This window comes from Eutrema salsugineum, unplaced genomic scaffold (assembly GCF_000478725.1).
Source record: "Eutrema salsugineum unplaced genomic scaffold, Eutsalg1_0 scaffold_4, whole genome shotgun sequence".
Taxonomy (NCBI): Eukaryota; Viridiplantae; Streptophyta; class Magnoliopsida; order Brassicales; family Brassicaceae; genus Eutrema; species Eutrema salsugineum.
Window position 1 is genome coordinate 7,442,805 of NW_006256686.1, and position 17,810 is coordinate 7,460,614.

Below are 17,810 nucleotides of genomic sequence, written 5' to 3' on the forward strand. Positions count from 1 at the left end.
CTGAGTTTGTTCCACAGGCCGTAGAGGCTCAACATGATCATGTTCATCTACATCTTCATGCATGCCACACTCCGCATTCTCCTCTGGTAACGCAATTTCACAGCTTACCCGTAAATCAACATTCTCCATCCTCTCAGTTTGTCCCTGTTGTCCCTCAATTTCACAGCTTACCCGTAAATCAACATTCTCCATCCTCTCCGGTTGTCCCTGTTGTCCCTCTGCTTCTTCCGGGTTGTAAACAATCAACTGGTCTCTTTGTTGTCCCTGTTGTCCCTCAATATCAGGGGCGTCTTCTGCTCTGGGAAGCTCTTCACTCTCTATATCTTCCATTAGCTCCACATTCAAAATGGCTCTAAGTCCCTCTTTATCCACTGTCGTAAGATACACATAAACATCACCATCATCAACAATACATGACTCTCTAAAAGGCTTAGCTACCAACGGAATATAGCTCAATTTCAGATTCCTCATACTGTCATTCAACCCAATCTTCTTGCATATACCATCTACAAGCACCGAATAGGTTAACTCCTCCATAGATAAGTTTCTAAATGATATAGCATATATGAAATTTTTAGAATTCCATTTAAACTCTTCTCCTTTCGGTGAATAATATCCTCCATACTCAAAATATATGTTTGTGGGCCTACTCATTCTCTCCTGCAAATACAAAAAAAATAAAAATAAAAATATTGCCAATTGTCAGCTTCTCTCAATTTGTACCTGTACCAGTTGTACCAGTTGTCCCACTTTCTAAAGTTCTACCAATTGTACCAGTTGTCCCAGTTTCTAAAGTTGTCCCATTTGTACCACTTGTCCAATCTATCTAAGTTGTACCAGTTGTACCAATTATCCTGACACTCTTAGTTATACCACTTGTCCCAATTCTCGCAAATCTGACGGATTCATCATTCACAACCTAGAAGACTACGATTCAGCTCGATTCACCAACAACCATCCACTAATCGACCCATATAGTTGTCTTAAATATCCAATGTGCATGCTAAAACTAACAAATTTCACAAATCGACCCACAAAATTATAAAACCCCAAAATCATACCTGATGCTTCGCAAGGAGCTCACTCGAGTTCAGAAAACGAAGTCGTGCTGTACAGGAGGACGACACGGTGGCTAATACGTCCCGGCGAGCTGGGTCACGAGTCCAGCACATGATTCAGCTCGGATCGGGCAAATCCAATTTCTCAGAAATGTGCAATTCGAAGAGAGAGAGGAAGAGAGAGGAAGAGAAAGAGAGCACATAATTTAATTTTTAAAACAATAATATTTTTTGTTTTGTTTTTTTTTTTTTTAATTAAACCAATAAACCAAAAACGAAAATTCAGCAATGCCATAATTACTTTTTATTAAAGGTATAATAGGGTTTTCATCTCATTTATGGCACTGAAACTCTGTTATGGCACTGAAGATTTTTTCTCTTCATTCTTTCAGTTCGCAACTCTTTCAAAACTAGTTTTATTAACTGGCGCACAAAATACTGTATCCGTTTTTTTTTTCCGTCACTGTTTCCGTTTAATTTCATTTCCATACACGTAGAAGGTTTCGACTTTTTAGATTTTATCATTTTAGTAATGTTTAGTTTTTCTCATTTTCTTGCACTGAACCATGAACTAATTCCTAATTATTCAACCTAAACCACCTAAATTAAAGGCTACAAGCCTACAAGTAGTATAATTAAAAATGGAAAAAACATTTGGCACCCACTAAATTAAAAGAGCTCTCATTGTACATCATTCTCTGACGTTTTTTTTTATGGATGTTCACAAATTTTTATGAAGAAAACAAATTTGATTACAAGATAACACAGCTATAAAGAACTCTAATTCAACAACTACACAAAATCATAAATCTTAACAACTTCACAATCACCACCTCTCTATTTAAACACCATTTGCCCACATCTCACATATTCATCAAACAATCTTAAATCAGTTCAAAATCTTCTAACAGCAAATTTTGATTGCCTTATCTCCATGATGATGATTAAGCAATCACCATTCTTGCTTTTAACAGCAATCTTGTTCACAGTTGCTGTCTCTGCAGCAGCGCTTGATCCTGCACCTGAAGACCCAATTTTCGAACTCTACATGCACGATTTACTCGGAGGAAGCAGCCCCACGGCGAGACCCATCACTGGTTTGCTCGGAAACATTTACAACGGTCAAGTTCCCTTTGCTAAGCAGATTGGTTTCACTCCTCCAGAAAACGGTATCGCCATACCAAATGCAAACGGCGCACTCCCGACGGTTAACGGCATCAACGGTGTACCTCTTGGGACAGGCTTGTCTGGTACAGCTTACTCTGGTCAGAACCTGAACGGGATTCAGACTCAGTTGGGTCCTGATGGTCTGAGTCTCGGGTTTGGGACAATCACAGTGATCGATGACATACTCACATCTGGTCCTGACTTGGGTTCGCAGCCGCTTGGTAAGGCTCAAGGAGTTTATGTTGCAAGTTCTGCAGATGGAAGCACACAGATGATGGCTTTCACAGCTATGCTTGAAGGTGGAGAATACAATGACAACCTCAACTTCTATGGGATTTATAGGATCGGAAGCGCTATGTCGCATCTGTCAGTGACTGGAGGAACAGGTAGGTTCAAGAATGCTTGTGGCTTTGCAGAGGTCAGGCCATTGATTCCATCGGGTCAGCATTTCGTGGACGGAGCTGAGTCGCTGCTGAGGATCATTGTTCATCTGAAGTACTAAACAAAACCAAAAAGGAGCCATACCAAAAGATTTTTAAATTTGTGCATGTGTGTATGTGTGTGAATGTTCCTTTTTTTTGTTTGTTATTGATTGTAAGCAAAACCACATAAACTTTATTCCAAGAAGAAGATTCTTGTTTACATTCAACCAAACCTGGTGATATTCACACGGCTTAGCACTGTGGTTTCATCTAACCCGTAGAGAGAGTCTATCAAATGCATTCGCAACGAACCTGGACCTTTCGCCATAGCTTCTCCCAACTCACCTGCGATGCCAAAGACAGACATAGCGGAAACCGTAGCTTCCAGTGGCCGTGACTGATCGATGGCAAGAAACGCAGCGACCAGACCAGCTAGAGAACATCCAGTTGCAGTGATCTTTTGCATCATCTTTGTCCCGTTGTGGACACCGATAACCTGTTTCCCATCTGTAACGATATCAACAGCTCCTGACACTGCAACTACAGCTCCACTTGACAAAGCTAATGACTTTGCAGCTTCTATGGCGTCTGTAGATTCATGAGAGCTATCAGCACCCTAACACCAACAAAAAAAAAAAACCTCATATATTAGCAAAACTTCACTAAAACATGTCCATTCTTGATTCCTAGAAATTATGATGAACAAACTTCGATGAATTGAACAAAAGAACAAAGAATTGCAGAGTTCACTTCTATACTCTACGCATTCACCAAAATCTCTAATAACAAAATTCTTGAATCATTGTGAATCTCAATACGATTTAGAGATATCACATACCTTAGTTTGACCCGGTGAAGCTGAGGAGAGAGCAATAATCTCAGAACCGTTTCCTTTGATTACAGTAGGTTTAAGCTCAACGAGCTCCAGACATGACTTTAACCGGAAACCGGAGCAACTCACGGCGGCGGGATCGAGAACCCAGGGCTTTCCGAGCTTAGAAGCAATTTCAGCGGCAGCTTTCATGGAAGGCAGCCAGTCGGGTGTAAGCGTCCCAATGTTGACGCAGAGCGCGTGAATATGAGGCGTGAAATCAGGAATCTCAACGACGGAATGAACCATCGCCGGAGATGCGCCAGCGGATAAAAGCGTATTGGCCACGAGATCCATCGACACGAAGTTGGTGATGCACTGAACAAGCGGCGATCGCTGCCGGGCGGCGGTGAGGTGGGCCCACACGCCGGAGCTCCATTCGTTTGGCTCTGATTTTGATTCCATTTTCTGCTTTTAACCAATCGTCAATCACGGATTCAAATATATAAGAAACACGGTTTGGCTTGAATTTAATAAAAACCCGGGATTTTATACCGGTTAAGACTTAATCCAAATAAATCAATTGAACCGAGTCTGAAATGACAAACAACAAATAAGCTGAGAGAGCCTGAGATGTTTTCTTTTACAACAACGAATCAAACAATCTCAAAACTCATAAGATTACATGAGAAAGTGGAACTCTCTAAAGATACAAAATGTCGTAAATTACCGTTATCTTCTTCGTGGCCAACTATATACTATCGAACTCCGGTGAGGATCATTCGGATATGCATTGGTGCGATTTGAACCAATCATTTGACAATAACTCCACAATTCGTCTCTCAAGCCTATCCGAACCAGAACCAGGTCTTAGAATACCCGAGTCGCCCCAGACAGAACATGAGCTGCTGTTGCTACCTGAATCTCCCAAACACCAACCACCAGGCACAACTTCGCCAGGTTCGCGTCCCAGAAGTTCATGATCGATGCGATCAAGGACTGTGTCATCGTACCTGAACCCTCTTGCAAATGCTGCTCCGGATTCAACCATTTCTGTGAACTCTTTGGAATCGAGCCGGTGATATCTTTCTTTAGAAGTGTCGTTAGAAGCAAGGTAGAGTAAGTTGTTGTTGATGATGGTTTTTTTGAAGAGGTTCGAGTTGCAGAGGATAGTCGGGAAGTAGTTGGAGAGGGAAGCAGGTGTGTTGGACAAGTACATGAGTAGAGTCCGAGGGAAGTTGTCAGTACCCAAGACACAGTGCTCCATGAAATTGCGGCTTAAGATGGAGAAAGATGGACCTACCAAAAAGAGATTATCGCAGTTAGTTTAATCATAAATGACATAATGTTATCTCAGCCCCTTCTTTTCAGCTATGTCATCTCTTTTAACTAGTTATAACTTATAATCGCCTGTATAGATATTGCATGCCAAAGAAGTTCCCTAGTTCAAGCAAATGACCTTTTACATGTCATCCAAAATATGATTCACATTCATAAGTCCACAGACCACATTTGGATGGGAGATGTCAGCTGTTAACAATCGATAAACTTATAGCAATGAGAAACATTGTAAGTGATTCCTAGACTTTGGCTTCATTTACTCGCTTCTCTGATAAGTAGCTAATTAGCACCACCGATGAACGAGACATCGAGTAGTCTTATTTTTTCTTCAAAGCAGCAGCAGTTTATGGTTATACAGGTTTCGCAGTTATCAACAGTTTTTACCATCTACCTTCACAAATCTACCTACAGAATTATGAAATCTTGCAAACAAATTGCTAAGCCTCTAAAAAGAAGGTTTAGCTCCATCTAAGCAGCACAATTAGTAAAAAGTTTTGGCAGGTTTTATTCCTCGCAGTTTCATCACATCGCCCAAGATTCATATATGTCAGTTCTTTTAGCTAGTCATAATTTCCTGCAAAGAGATTACATACTAAAGTGTCCTAGTTCAAGCAATCCCCTTCTACATTCCATCTGATTCACGCCCATAACTTTCATAGATCACATTCGGAGGAGACTTATTTTTGTTAACAAATAACAGAAGAGCCATTTAAGCGATACCAAGACTCTGACAGGGTTTCCCTTTCTTCACATATCTGCTTAAGCAGCTAATACCACACTACCAACAAACGAGACATCCTGTAGTCTATTTTCTTCCCACACCAACAGCAGTTTCAACTACTGTTACACAGCACTTATACAAATCTACCTACCATATAACGAAATGTCCTAAACAAACTAAGTCAGAGCAAAAAAATTGCTAACCTTGTGAAAATAGGGACTTAGTTCCTACAGAACAGCACGGCTAGTAAGTAGAACATCTACTCAAACACAATTTCATAATTGACTTCTATTTGATGTTTGAGCTTCGGTCAAACATGTCAATACTAAACAATTCAATTTATTGCGCGAACACACACACATTTGCAAAGAAAGAACAAGGTGATTATTTATCAATGATCCACCAAGAAGTGCAGAAATCAGGAAATAGTAAACGAATACGAAATGTAAGGCAGCTTGGAAAAGATGAGCATACCTGAGAATAACTTGAAAGCCTTAGGCAACTCTCGTTTCTGTGAAGCAAAGAACATTTCTGTTTTCTCCACAAGATAGAGCCCTGGATCCACAATCACTGGCTTCAACCTCCTAGACCTACGGGAAACCAAGAGAAAATTGCTCAAATTTCCCCAACTAAATTGATATTCAAGAACATTGAATCTTGGCTCAGTCAAATCGAATTCAGCCAAATTAACACAATAGGCTTCAAATCTCAGCGGAATCAATGTGCATAGAGAGAATCAGAATCTTACTCTTTCCAGCCAATGTAGCTGGTGTGGTTCACAAAGTTCAGCTCCTTAGGCAAATGCGACAAAATGTGAAGAAGCTCTGCACAACCCAAGTCAAATAAAAACCTTGAAAACTCGAAGAGAATCATCACACAATAAAATCAAAGAAGTTGTAGGAAGGAATCAAAAATCCAACCATCTTGAGTAACGAGAGGGTAATCATCTACGCTGAGATTAACAAACCAATCCCAAACCCCAGACAATCTGAGAAGAATCGAAGCACCGTGAAGCGTGGATGCCATCGGAGACGATCCTCTCTGGTACGCGAAATCGGGTTTTCCAACAACGTCAACATTCCGCGCAGCTCGGAAAATCGGTACGTCTTGTACCGTCACAGCGAGCCGATCTCGTTCCGATTGCGTCGACAAGCTATCGAGATGGAGGAGATACCGGTTTCTAGGGTGGTAAGTAGCGTAGAGAAGACGAAGGATCCGACGCGAATCACCGGGAGATCCAGAGATGAGGTAAGCGATGGAGGGAGGCGCTGTGTCGGCGGCGATTTTGGAGGAGGAAGGAAAGAGTCTCGGGTCGGGTTGTATGTTATCGGGTCCGATGTAGGAAGAGTGAGAGGAGGAGGAGGAGGAGAGAGAGAGGAGGAAGCAAAGAGAGAGAAAGGCGGTAGTGAGGATTACGTAGAGAGTGACTCTCGGTTGCTCTTTTGCAACCGTTAATCCGTTCTGCATTTTCTTTTTTTTCACGGCGGCGCGATTTCCAGACTTCTGGAGAAGAAAGCTAACTGAAGCATGTAATGGTCACAGTCGCATCAGATTCCGAAGATAGATTTTTTTTTTTTTTTTTTTAAAACTTTAATTTAAATATAACTTCCTTTTAATGGTTTTTTTTTTTGTAGTCAACAAATCCATTCATTATGAACCAAGTTACATTATCCAAGCGATTACATGATTTTGAAATGAAACTCTAGCCTGTTTAGCCAAACTATCAATCTGCTATCAATCTGCCTAAAGGTGAAACCGCACTCTGCTATCAATCTCCATATATTGTTTAAAATTATCGCTCCAAAGCAGTGTCTTATACCTGACAATCCCACCAAAACTTGGGTCTTTTGAAGAAGGCCATAAATGGCATTGGAATCTCCGCAAAACATTACATTTCGATAGCCAAGTCTTCGCAAATTAGTAACAGCAATATGCAGTACCTGAGCTTCTGCATTTTGTGATGTGAGGATTGGTGGAATGTTTAGTAGAACCTTTCAGCACCTGTCTTCCATCATTGGCATATAAAACCCATGCTATTCCAGCTGCTGGCGACATAGACATCCAAGATGCATCGACAAAATAGTATAAGCTTCAAAATCCTTGAATAAGTTGGTATCGTGTATTTAGAGCAGGGCGAGTTTAGATTATTGGATCACTGGAGCATTTTTTTTACTAGCTTCAACCGCCTCCTGCCAAAGTTTAAGATCAATTAATGTCTTATTTATGATAACAGGAATTTGACATCTTCGAGCATTGAATATGATCTCATTTTTATACTTCCATAAATCCTCCACCCCAATATATGCATCAGCATTAAGCAACTTGAATCATGAGCATTTAACTCCGTGATCTTAATGTAATTATCATAAATATCATGCAAATCCATATCTTTAAGTGATGGAGTATGTAAAGGTGCTAATTCCCAAACCTCTCTGCTGATCTGGCAATAAAATAGAATATGATCAATCGTTTCTTCAGCTTCTCCACATATTTGACAAGTGGTAACCTTCAATACTCTCATCTGCTCTAACTTACTGGCAACTAGCAAAGCTTGGCGAAATGATCTCCACCAAAAATGTTTTACCTTGGAGGAATATTCTGTTTTCAGGTGGCTTGATGCAAATGTGTGGGCTCGTTAGAGGTTTGTCCTTGCTGATTCCTTAGAAGATTATAGCCCGACTTTACTGTGTAATCCCCATGAGAAGAATAGACCCACATAACATAATCTGCAACTATGTAAATAGAAGGTCTAATTAGTTTAGTTAAGGAGATAACCTGAGGATCACATAACACTGATAATTTCTATTTATTACATTGTGTTGTGTCCTTAATAAGTAAGTCGCTAACTTTAAATTCAGGATACAGATGAGCTCCAATTCCATTAGAAGGTAATGATGGTATTACAGGTAACCAGGGATCTTTCCATACCTATATCTGCTTCCCATTGCCAAATGCCAATATTCCATCGAATTCCTTTTTTAAGAAGGTTGTTTCCTTTAAAAATACTACGTTAAGCAAAGCTACATCCCCATTTCTGCTTTGCCAAAAATAACGAAGTGTTAGCGTAGTAGTATTTCGACTTATAACCCTTGCAAACAGAAAATTTGGATTCTGCAATAGTCGCCAACTCTGTTTTATCAGTAAAGCAATATTAAAATCTTTTAGATCTCTGATACCTAAGCCCCCTTGGTCCTTTGGATTAGTAATCTTATTCCAAGCAATCCAGTTCTTATGGCTTCGATCCTGCTGAGTACTCCAAAAAAAAAACTTCGCATAGCTGCTTCCATGATATGAAAGTTTTCTGAGAAAGCATAAAACAACTCATGGTATATGTAGGTAAAGCCATAATGACATATTTTAGCATTACCTCTTTCCCAGCAGGTGAAAGCAACTTTGTGTATCAATTTTCCATCTTGTGTGATACTCTCCGAGACAAATAAGAAAAAGTATCGTTTCTATTTCGTCTTATATACTCGAGTAGGCCTAAATATTTTCCAGTGCCTCATATCTTTGAAATGTTAGTGATTTTCAAAAGATAATCTCTAAGGGCATGATAAATACCTTTGGTAAACATAATAGCCGATTTTTGAAAGTTTACCACTTGACCCGAGGCTCTCTCATATGTCTTGAGAATATCAATAAGATGCACTCTTGGGCTGTAGCTTTATAAAACAGCAACAAATCATCTGCGAATAGCATATGCGTGATTGCAGGACTTCCCTTGCTCGCTATAAATCCTGTAATAAAACCATTTGATGCTGCTTTGTTAAGTAGGAAAGAGAGTCCTTCAGTACATAACAAGTATAGATAAAGAGAAATAGGGTATCCTTGCCTTATACCACAAAAAGGAGTTATAAACTCTGAAGGATTCTCATTCACCAGCACCGAGTAAGTAATTGAAGTAATACACTTCATAATTCACTGGCACCAAACATCTGCAAACCCTAATTTTTTTATAATCTTAAATGATCATTCAACCTTATCAAAAGTCTTAGTGATATCTAATTTTAAAGCCATAAAAGGATAGGATCGCTTACGAGTATGCATAGAATGAAGCAACTTATGAGAGATAAGAACATTATCTGTTATTAAGCGACTTGGAATGAAAGCAGTTTGATTCTCCGATATGATACTATGTTAAAATTGCTTTAACTTCTCAGCTAAAACTTTGGATAATAGCTTATAATCTACATTACTAAGAATAATAGGTCGAAAGTCTTTAACTTCTATAGGGTTCTCAACCTTCGGGATCAAGCAAATGTGGGTACGGTTCAGGACTGGATCTAACTATGTGGTTTCCATAAAATGCTTAATAAAACTTACCACACCTCCTTTAATAGTGGACCAGTAATCTTTGCAGAATCCAGCAGTTAATTCATATGGCTCTGGAGACTTATCGGCATCCATTGCTGTAAAGCATGATAAACATCTAGTTCGATGAATGGTTTGAATAGTAATGCATTCATCTCTTCAGTGACCTTTGGTTGCATGTCTCGGAGCAGGTCTTTCTGATTTCCTGTTCGACAAGTGGTAAACAAAGACGATAAATAGTCAATGATAAGTCTATGAATAACTTTTTGCTTAACATGAATGTTACCAAATACATCAGATAAAGATGTAATCCTATTAAGCGATCTTCTTTGCTTAGTCTTGGCATGGAAAAATTTGGCATTCTGATCCCCAGTTTGCAACCATAAGGTTCTGCTCTTTAGTCTCCAATATTCTTCCGCCATCTGGTAGGCATGAACCAATCAAGTTTTAATGTTACCAATAACTGTGTAATCCAAAGGAGTAGCTTCATATGCTTTTCCAAGTAAAACTTTAAGATCATGAACTAACTTCTGTGTACTATAAATATTTTGTGATTTCCAATTAGAAATTTTAAGCTTCCAGAAGTGTAAGGCTTTGCTGAAGTTGTTACTTGGAACTTCTTGACATTTCTCATCCCAAATCTTCTGAATGCCATCCTTCAGTTGAGGATTAAATCTCTATCGGTTATCATACCTAAAAAGCTTACACCCTTTCCACTTTGATGTCTCCGTATGAACAATGAGAGGCCGGTGATTAGAACACTGCCATGACAAAAGTTAAACATAAGTTGTAGAATATATGTCAAACCAATTACTAGTGGCAACTATCCTATCAATTCGAGTTCTAACAGTGTGCTGATATCTGTTACCATCCCAAGTAAACTTTCCACCAAAAGTTTTGACATCATGAAAACCACAAACTGAAAGCATTTTACGTCAAGAACCAGATTTTAAGGTTTGGGACTTAGACAAGAAGCTTTTGTCTCATATTCATGTTTTTAACGGCGACAACACTTCTTTCAACATACCTTTTCCTTTTGTGAATTCGCACTGGCAGTTACGTTTGAGATTTTTCCGGTAATGTATTCGTGTTGAAGACCGACCAAGTTTTAATCAAGTTAAACAAAAGAGCTACAGTAAATTGTTATTCTATATGAAGAATTATATCTTTCACAAGTTGTTATTTTATATGAAGAATTATATCTATAAATTGTAATTTTGGGTTGAACCATGAATTTATATTTAAGGCAACATATAGATAGTATAGGAAGATCTTATGTAAAAAGAATTATTAGATAAAAAATAGTTCATACAAACTTTATTTATCTTGAAAAATAGCTCATATGAACTTTATTTAGGTGCAAAAACAGTACGTAAAAAAATAATTAAACTAATTTGATGATTAAAAATAAAAACTAAATCAACCAAACTCAATGTTTTATCATGATCAATGTATGATAAAATTGAAAAGAGAAGAATTACAATGTTGGAGTTTGATTTAGAAAATTGTTAAGTAAATATAGTCGTAGGGGGAAAATTCAAAATAATGAGGTGAGATAAGTTCAAGCTTATAGATCAAAAGTCTTAATTATGAAAATTGACGCTTATCATATGAAGATTATGATTTGTCAACCCGACTATTTGAGGTTTTATTTTTTCCTGTGGTTATTGCTTTTGATTTACTAACTTCTGAATTGCTACATTTTGCAAAGTAACAACTTATATTACCTTATACTTCTAAAACTTTAAAAATTTCATAAGGGAGATATTTATACTCCATATATTTGCATAAAACCTTAGGATATATGTTAATATGTTCTAATAAATGCATACTAAATTCACATCAACTTTTTAAAACTTACAAAGTGGAGTGGATTTTCTTGGACAAGGAAACAGATCAAACAACAACTGATGTTTCCATATGATTAATTAACAATGATACTCCGTTTGATTCTTCTTTACTTGGCTCTTTGCAGAGTTATACTTGAAACGATCGTTGTTGATAAGATTCCTTTTTTTTTGAATAAAATTGTTGATAAGATTCCTATTCTAAACTCTAATCTATGTCAATTTTTATTTTGGATGTGCAAAGAGATTTGAGCATGCAAAAGCAAGCAATTAAATCTAGACAATGAACGGCAACATTTCGTTATAGGGTGCCAAGCCCATAGTTCGCGTCTCCTAATGCGAGTCGTTTACATATGAATATATTTACTTATTTAGACTTTCTATAATTTATATTAAATGGGTTCAGTGAGTTGTAATTAGATTCCTAGATATCATTTCCTTTAAAATAAAATTAAATTGACCGAATCAGTTCAGTTTTTATAGGGGACATACAAAGAAGTCATAGATTTTTCAAGATTGTTTGACTAGGATATAATCTTCTTAAGATGTATTCAAATCTAACTAATTTACTAACATAATTACACATTTTTAAAAAGTCGAATGTTGTAAGAAAATTAGGGAAGATTAATTATTTGATTATTTAGAATCTTAATCTTTGCAATATTTTAAGGTTAAAAACTAAAAAGAGTTATCCCTTAATTTAAACGAAAATGGCGTAATTGTTACGATTCACTTGCCACATATTAAAACATATATTATTCACACCTTTAATTTTTGTTGTTAAGTAATGAATCACTTTAGCTTTCAAATAAAACATCATAGTGTGGTGCGCGTAGATTATCTCCAATCTACCCCGCAACTTGCGGTGGCATTTTATACAAAGTCAAAAAAAGTAATTAAACAAGTGTTTCATTCTCATTCGTCCAACACTCACGGTTTTGAAATATTATTGGTTGATATGCATCACCCGCTTTGTCACTCATAGCTATTATCACCCCTCAACTTTAACAGTAATCACGTGAATGCCATTATAGTAACAGCTCTTTTTAAATTTTTTTTTTTGGAAAAAAAATAATAAATAGAGAAAATCTAATGGGGGAGAGAGGACTGAAAAGTATTAGATGGAAAAGCCTCTATCATAAGTACGGTCGATCTTCCCCTTCCATTTTATGGGGTCCACAGTGTTAAATGACAAAACAACGACAAGATTATTACTGTTATTACATAATGCCATTAGATCGCACCGTTGATCTAAGTTTCCACGGTAGATTGTGTGAGCTGCGTCGTAGTTGATTGTAGCGTCAGTATACGTTGTAGGAAAGGTGATTTTAAAAGAGAAAGCGCAACAACAACAAAAAAAAAAGCCAGAAATTCATTTTCGTGTCATCCCCTTCCCCACTTCCAACCAAAAAATACTCCAAAATAATTGTTTTTTGTAATTAATCAATTAAAAAGTTTTTTTTTTCTTTCTCGAAATTAAAAAAAAATAAAGAAAACCCTAATAAACGCCGTTGTGATATTTGGAGAGAGGGAGAGAAAGAGAGAGATTAAAAACTCCTCTGTTTCTCTTTTTCAACATTTTTCTCTCTCTTAAAACGAAAAAAAAACCTTCGACGACGAAGCGATTTTTAATTCTCCAGACTATGGAAATGGAATCATTCATGGACGACCTTCTAAACTTCTCTGTACCGGAGGAGGAAGAAGACGAAGACGAAGGAGAGATTGTCCGTTCTCCGAGGAATATATCTCGCCGGAAAACAGGATTACGGCAAACGGATTCCTTCGGTCTCTTCAATCCCGATGACCCTGTAAGTTCTTCCCCAAAAAAAATAAAAACCGCCGTCGTAAACGTTTATTATTGGTCTGGAAACCACCGGCTTGGTCGAGATGACTCGCCGTCGGAGATTAAACCGAGTCACGGCGGTGAGGGGCTGTTGACTCGGCCGGGTCAAAAGTCGGGAAACGCGTTTTCATTTATTAAGAAATTAAACGTCACGTCATGTGGGGACGTTTTGCCGGTTTCGTTTTTGTATCGTGTAAAAAGACGAGAATACCCTTTGGTTTTTTGAAAACCCATGCGCTTCGGGAGTTAGTTGGAGGGTGTTTTCGGGAATATACTTTTATTTTTTGAGAGGGTCATTGTTTCGTGAGCTGTTTCCTCACATGAGAGTGAGCTACCCACAAAATTAAGTTTTTTTTCTCAACCATTTTTTTTTTTTTTGTCAATTTTTCTCAACCATTTAATTTCGAATTTTTGTTTGTTGTAGTAAGCATCATTCCCACACACACACTTTTTTTGAAAAAATTATTTTATTATTATTATTCGATGCATCTAATCCACCAAATTACATAATTACCCTCCCTTTTTTAATTTTCTTCACCCACCCATTATCTTTTTCTTCCCTACTTTTTTGAAAAACGTGGAGAGAGTCGACTCAGTCGAGTTAACGAGTTCGCTCGGTCTAATTTTATTTTATTTTCGTTTTGGAATTTTTGCAGGGAGTGGTTGAGGAAGATTTGGAATGGATATCAAACAAAGATGCTTTCCCTGTAATCGAAACATTCGTCGGCGTTTTACCGTCGGAACATTTCCGTTTATCGTCGCCGGAGGGAGAGGCGACGGAAGGGAAACAGCTGAGTCCGGTTTCAGTTCTGGAAACGAGTAGCCATAATAGCTCTATAACGACGGCGACGACAAGCAGCGGCGGAAGTAACGGAAGCACGGTGGCTGCGACGGCGACGGCAGCTACCACCACCACGATGATGAATTGCTGCGTAGGATTAAACGTGCCGGGAAAAGCGAGAAGCAAGCGCCGCCGCACGGGACGGCGAGATTTGAAAGTTTTGTGGACGGGGAACAACGAGCAAGGACCGCAGAAGAAGAAGACGCCGTCGGTTGCGGCGGCGGCGGTTTCGTTGGGAAGGAAGTGTCAACACTGTGGAGCGGAGAAGACGCCGCAATGGAGGGCGGGACCGTCGGGACCGAAGACGCTGTGTAACGCGTGTGGCGTGAGGTACAAGTCAGGGAGGCTTGTTCCGGAGTATCGGCCGGCGAATAGTCCGACTTTCTCGGCGGAGTTACATTCGAATTCTCACCGGAAGATTGTAGAGATGAGGAAGCAGTTTCAGTCCGGTGATGTTGTTGTTGATCGGAAAGATTGTGGATAAAAAAAAAGTTGTTAGGATAAATTTTTTCTCTCTTTTTTTTTTTGAGAAACTTTTTTTTCAATTACGTTAATTTCTCTTTTTAAGTTTGTTTTAGGGTTTTGCAGTTGAAATTTAGGTTTTTTTGTTTACTTTTTTATTTGTGAAATTAGGGGTAATTACTATTTTAGGGAATATTATGGTCAGTGAATGGAAGATAACTTGCTCATTATTGTGTGGTAATTTCAAAAATAGATCTTATAAATTAAAAAAAAAAAAAATCTTATAAGTAAGTTTTTGATGGATAATTTCATAAATTGACCCTTTTGGTCCAAACCAAGTATATAGTTTCTATGAGAGAAATTGGAAAAGTGAAGTCAATTTTGGGGGTTTTCGGTATGTCTTGATTGAGTGATTCACTGATTCTACTTTTGCCCTTTAATTACTGACATATTCTCTAATATAACATACAGATATGTTTGTTGAAAAACAAAAATATACGATTCCGTGTACTGAAAAGACATGAAAGGTTATTAGGTGAAAAAATGTGATTGTCAAAAGCAGAGATAGTAACCATAACTATTAAATTTGATATAATAGTCTGTTTTTCTATAAAGTAAAGAATGCAATAAGCTCAAGCAAAGCATTGTATTTGTATTTTATCACTGATAAAGAAATTCAGATTGTTTATGGTTGAGAAGAAAGAAAAACGAGAAAGAAAAAAAATTGGCAACCACTTATCAACTAACAACCAAACCTATTAAAGCTTTGAGGAATTGTTTATTGAGCGAAACAAAATGTATAACTATAGTTTTTTTAGTGGTTCAAAAACAGAATAAGAAATTATTTGTGTTTCAGTTTATCAAATATATATTTTGTAGGATTGGATTTTTCATACTTTTTTAAAAAAAAAAATTATCGTTCCATATGATCCAAAATTATGCTTCAGTGACTCATTACCAAATCGCATTACCAAAAGTAATTTTTATCATGTTGATATGGTGACAATATTATCACAAATCATTAGTCTATTAACTTGATTTTTATATGTATAAAAAGCTCAATAACATAGTGAATACCGTCCCTTCTAATAAGAACAAAGTGACTTTAGATTACAATGTCAATAAGAAGTAATTTAACATCACCTATAGAGACAAAAACTGATGATGCGTACAGACCAAATAATTAGATTAGATGTAACATTTTGCTAATTGGAATAATTTAATGTGATTTTAAGGGAATTAAAAAAAAGATTAGACTAGTAACGTATGATTGAGGAGTCAGTGTGTCTGTGAAGTAGTAGTCACATGGGAGAGTTGATACTTAGATAATATCATTGCACATGCCTTTACTCTTCCTCCCAATTCCACCAACTCCATTGTCTCCACTCTACGCCATGAATCATAGCATCATTTTTTCTCTCTATATTATCCAGTAAATATATAAGTATCTACATATTTATATAACAGGATTAATATTGTTTTAGATTTCTAAACAAATCCAACTAGATGATTGTTAGCACAATGACTTTGTTCTAAGCCATTAAGTTTTTATAAAGGTTTAGGTACATCAAATATTGATTTTCTTTCATTGCATACTACATCATCATCCCCATAAAATCTCCTTATTTTATTGATAACTATTTATATTTAACAATAGTTGCATCTAACTACCTTTATTTAGGAAAACCAAACTCGCAGTTTCTTTAACAAAAAAATTAACTCGTTACTCGTATCACAATTTTTTATTTTATTTTACTAACTATAATAGAAATTTGGAAATAATAATCTTAGACTATTCCTAGATTAACATAAATGCGCTACTCTTATCATCTTTTGACCAACTAAAATATATAAAGTTTTTATTTTGTTTGACTGCAAAGTTTTTTGTGCTAGATACAAAGGAGAAAAGAGAAGATATTACTACTCAAAACAATTATTATTAATAAATAGATAAATAAGAAACGATTGGGCTGAAGTAGCAGTGCGTTTTTCGTCTTAGGTGTAACAAATCTTTTGTGGACTTTTAGATGGAAAAAAAATTATGGGCCAGTTCTGTAGCCTAAACGCAAGATCTCAACTTTTTTTTTTTTTTCGTCTAAAATTTATTACAAATTAGAAGAATACTTATAAGTGGAAGCCGATCAAATGTCCATTATACTTTAACATTAAAAGATTTGGATTTCGAATCCCAAAAAGTGCAATTTATTATCAATTATGTAGATTTATGGAGACAAGCTTACGAAAAATCTTCAATATGGTGTAAATGGAAATTTTTGGCGTGAAGTCTCATAAGGCGATAAACTTTTCATTACAAAATCGTCGGGGTAACAATTCTCATAATTTGTAATGATAAAATAATAATTCAATAGAAAAAGAATTCTCTTTTTACCAACAATTTATCAATTTTACTATAATCGAGATCATGAAGAACAACTTTATTTATATTCGCTGAAGATTTATGTAAACTTACTTCCATTAACTTGTAGAAATTATATATATTAAGATTCGAACCCCAAAATATCTTTTGATATAACATTAATGAACATTTTGATCAATCACTCAATTAAAGAGGCTTCCATGTCTTAACTTTTTGTTCATTTTTTGAAAGGTAGTCTATATTCTGAATAGTGAAAATACATAACATCATACGAATATCAGATTAGATTGAACCAGAAGTTGTATTGTTTTACTTTAATATAAAAAATGTTATGAGAAAGAGGAAACTTACAGCAAATAAGATAAATATAGTTATATAATCGTTGCCTCCATACAATACAAAATGACAAACCATTTTCAAAAGTTTGTTTGTATTTTTTTCCAGATTTTCAAAATTAGTGGAGGTCTTATTCTTTACCTTGAAGAGGCATCAATGTATTCAGAAGATATTTTTTCTCATATAACATGTTACCAAATATATTAGGTAAAAAACTTATGCGGGAATACATCTAGTCTAATATAATTTATAGCCCACACACGTCTCAACCAG

The 17,810-nt window shown here is 36.6% G+C and overlaps 4 protein-coding genes across 4 annotated transcripts; 2 read left to right on the top strand and 2 right to left on the bottom strand.

The window, feature by feature from the left end:
• Positions 1–1,777: 1,777 nt before the first annotated feature.
• LOC18013780 (dirigent protein 16) lies at positions 1,778–2,736 on the top strand. Its single transcript, XM_006418729.2, has one exon. It carries the CDS (start codon positions 1,993–1,995, stop codon positions 2,725–2,727), a length of 735 nt encoding a protein of 244 aa, XP_006418792.2. The 5' UTR covers positions 1,778–1,992; the 3' UTR covers positions 2,728–2,736.
• Positions 2,737–2,825: 89 nt separating this feature from the next.
• LOC18013731 (hydroxyethylthiazole kinase) lies at positions 2,826–3,923 on the bottom strand. Its single transcript, XM_006418730.2, has 2 exons — positions 3,486–3,923; positions 2,826–3,263 (listed from the first exon to the last, which is right to left on the bottom strand). The coding sequence occupies exons 1-2, from the start codon at positions 3,921–3,923 to the stop codon at positions 2,871–2,873; spliced, it is 831 nt and encodes a 276-aa protein (XP_006418793.1). The 3' UTR covers positions 2,826–2,870.
• Positions 3,924–3,987: 64 nt separating this feature from the next.
• LOC18013779 (beta-glucuronosyltransferase GlcAT14A) lies at positions 3,988–7,062 on the bottom strand. Its single transcript, XM_024153778.1, has 4 exons — positions 6,441–7,062; positions 6,269–6,344; positions 5,995–6,110; positions 3,988–4,757 (listed from the first exon to the last, which is right to left on the bottom strand). The coding sequence occupies exons 1-4, from the start codon at positions 6,985–6,987 to the stop codon at positions 4,237–4,239; spliced, it is 1,260 nt and encodes a 419-aa protein (XP_024009546.1). The 5' UTR covers positions 6,988–7,062; the 3' UTR covers positions 3,988–4,236.
• Positions 7,063–13,185: 6,123 nt separating this feature from the next.
• LOC18013781 (GATA transcription factor 1) lies at positions 13,186–15,051 on the top strand. Its single transcript, XM_024153821.1, has 2 exons — positions 13,186–13,486; positions 14,178–15,051. Exons 1-2 carry the CDS (start codon positions 13,322–13,324, stop codon positions 14,844–14,846), a joined length of 834 nt encoding a protein of 277 aa, XP_024009589.1. The 5' UTR covers positions 13,186–13,321; the 3' UTR covers positions 14,847–15,051.
• Positions 15,052–17,810: the final 2,759 nt, after the last annotated feature.

Bases quoted from the DNA above. Each gene is read 5' to 3' on its own strand.
- LOC18013780 (XM_006418729.2), top strand. From the start codon at position 1,993: ATGATGATGATTAAGCAATCACCATTCTTGCTTTTAACAGCAATCTTG.
- LOC18013779 (XM_024153778.1), bottom strand. From the start codon at position 6,987: ATGCAGAACGGATTAACGGTTGCAAAAGAGCAACCGAGAGTCACTCTC. The intron at 6,111-6,268 runs GTAAGATTCTGA...GGTTTCCCGTAG, and splicing joins AGCTACATTGGCTGGAAAGA to GTCTAGGAGGTTGAAGCCAG. The intron at 4,758-5,994 runs GTATGCTCATCT...TCTTTTTGGTAG, and splicing joins GGCTTTCAAGTTATTCTCAG to GTCCATCTTTCTCCATCTTA.
- LOC18013781 (XM_024153821.1), top strand. From the start codon at position 13,322: ATGGAAATGGAATCATTCATGGACGACCTTCTAAACTTCTCTGTACCG. The intron at 13,487-14,177 runs GTAAGTTCTTCC...GAATTTTTGCAG, and splicing joins TCTTCAATCCCGATGACCCT to GGAGTGGTTGAGGAAGATTT.
- LOC18013731 (XM_006418730.2), bottom strand. From the start codon at position 3,923: ATGGAATCAAAATCAGAGCCAAACGAATGGAGCTCCGGCGTGTGGGCC. The intron at 3,264-3,485 runs GTATGTGATATC...TGTTGGTGTTAG, and splicing joins CTTCACCGGGTCAAACTAAG to GGTGCTGATAGCTCTCATGA.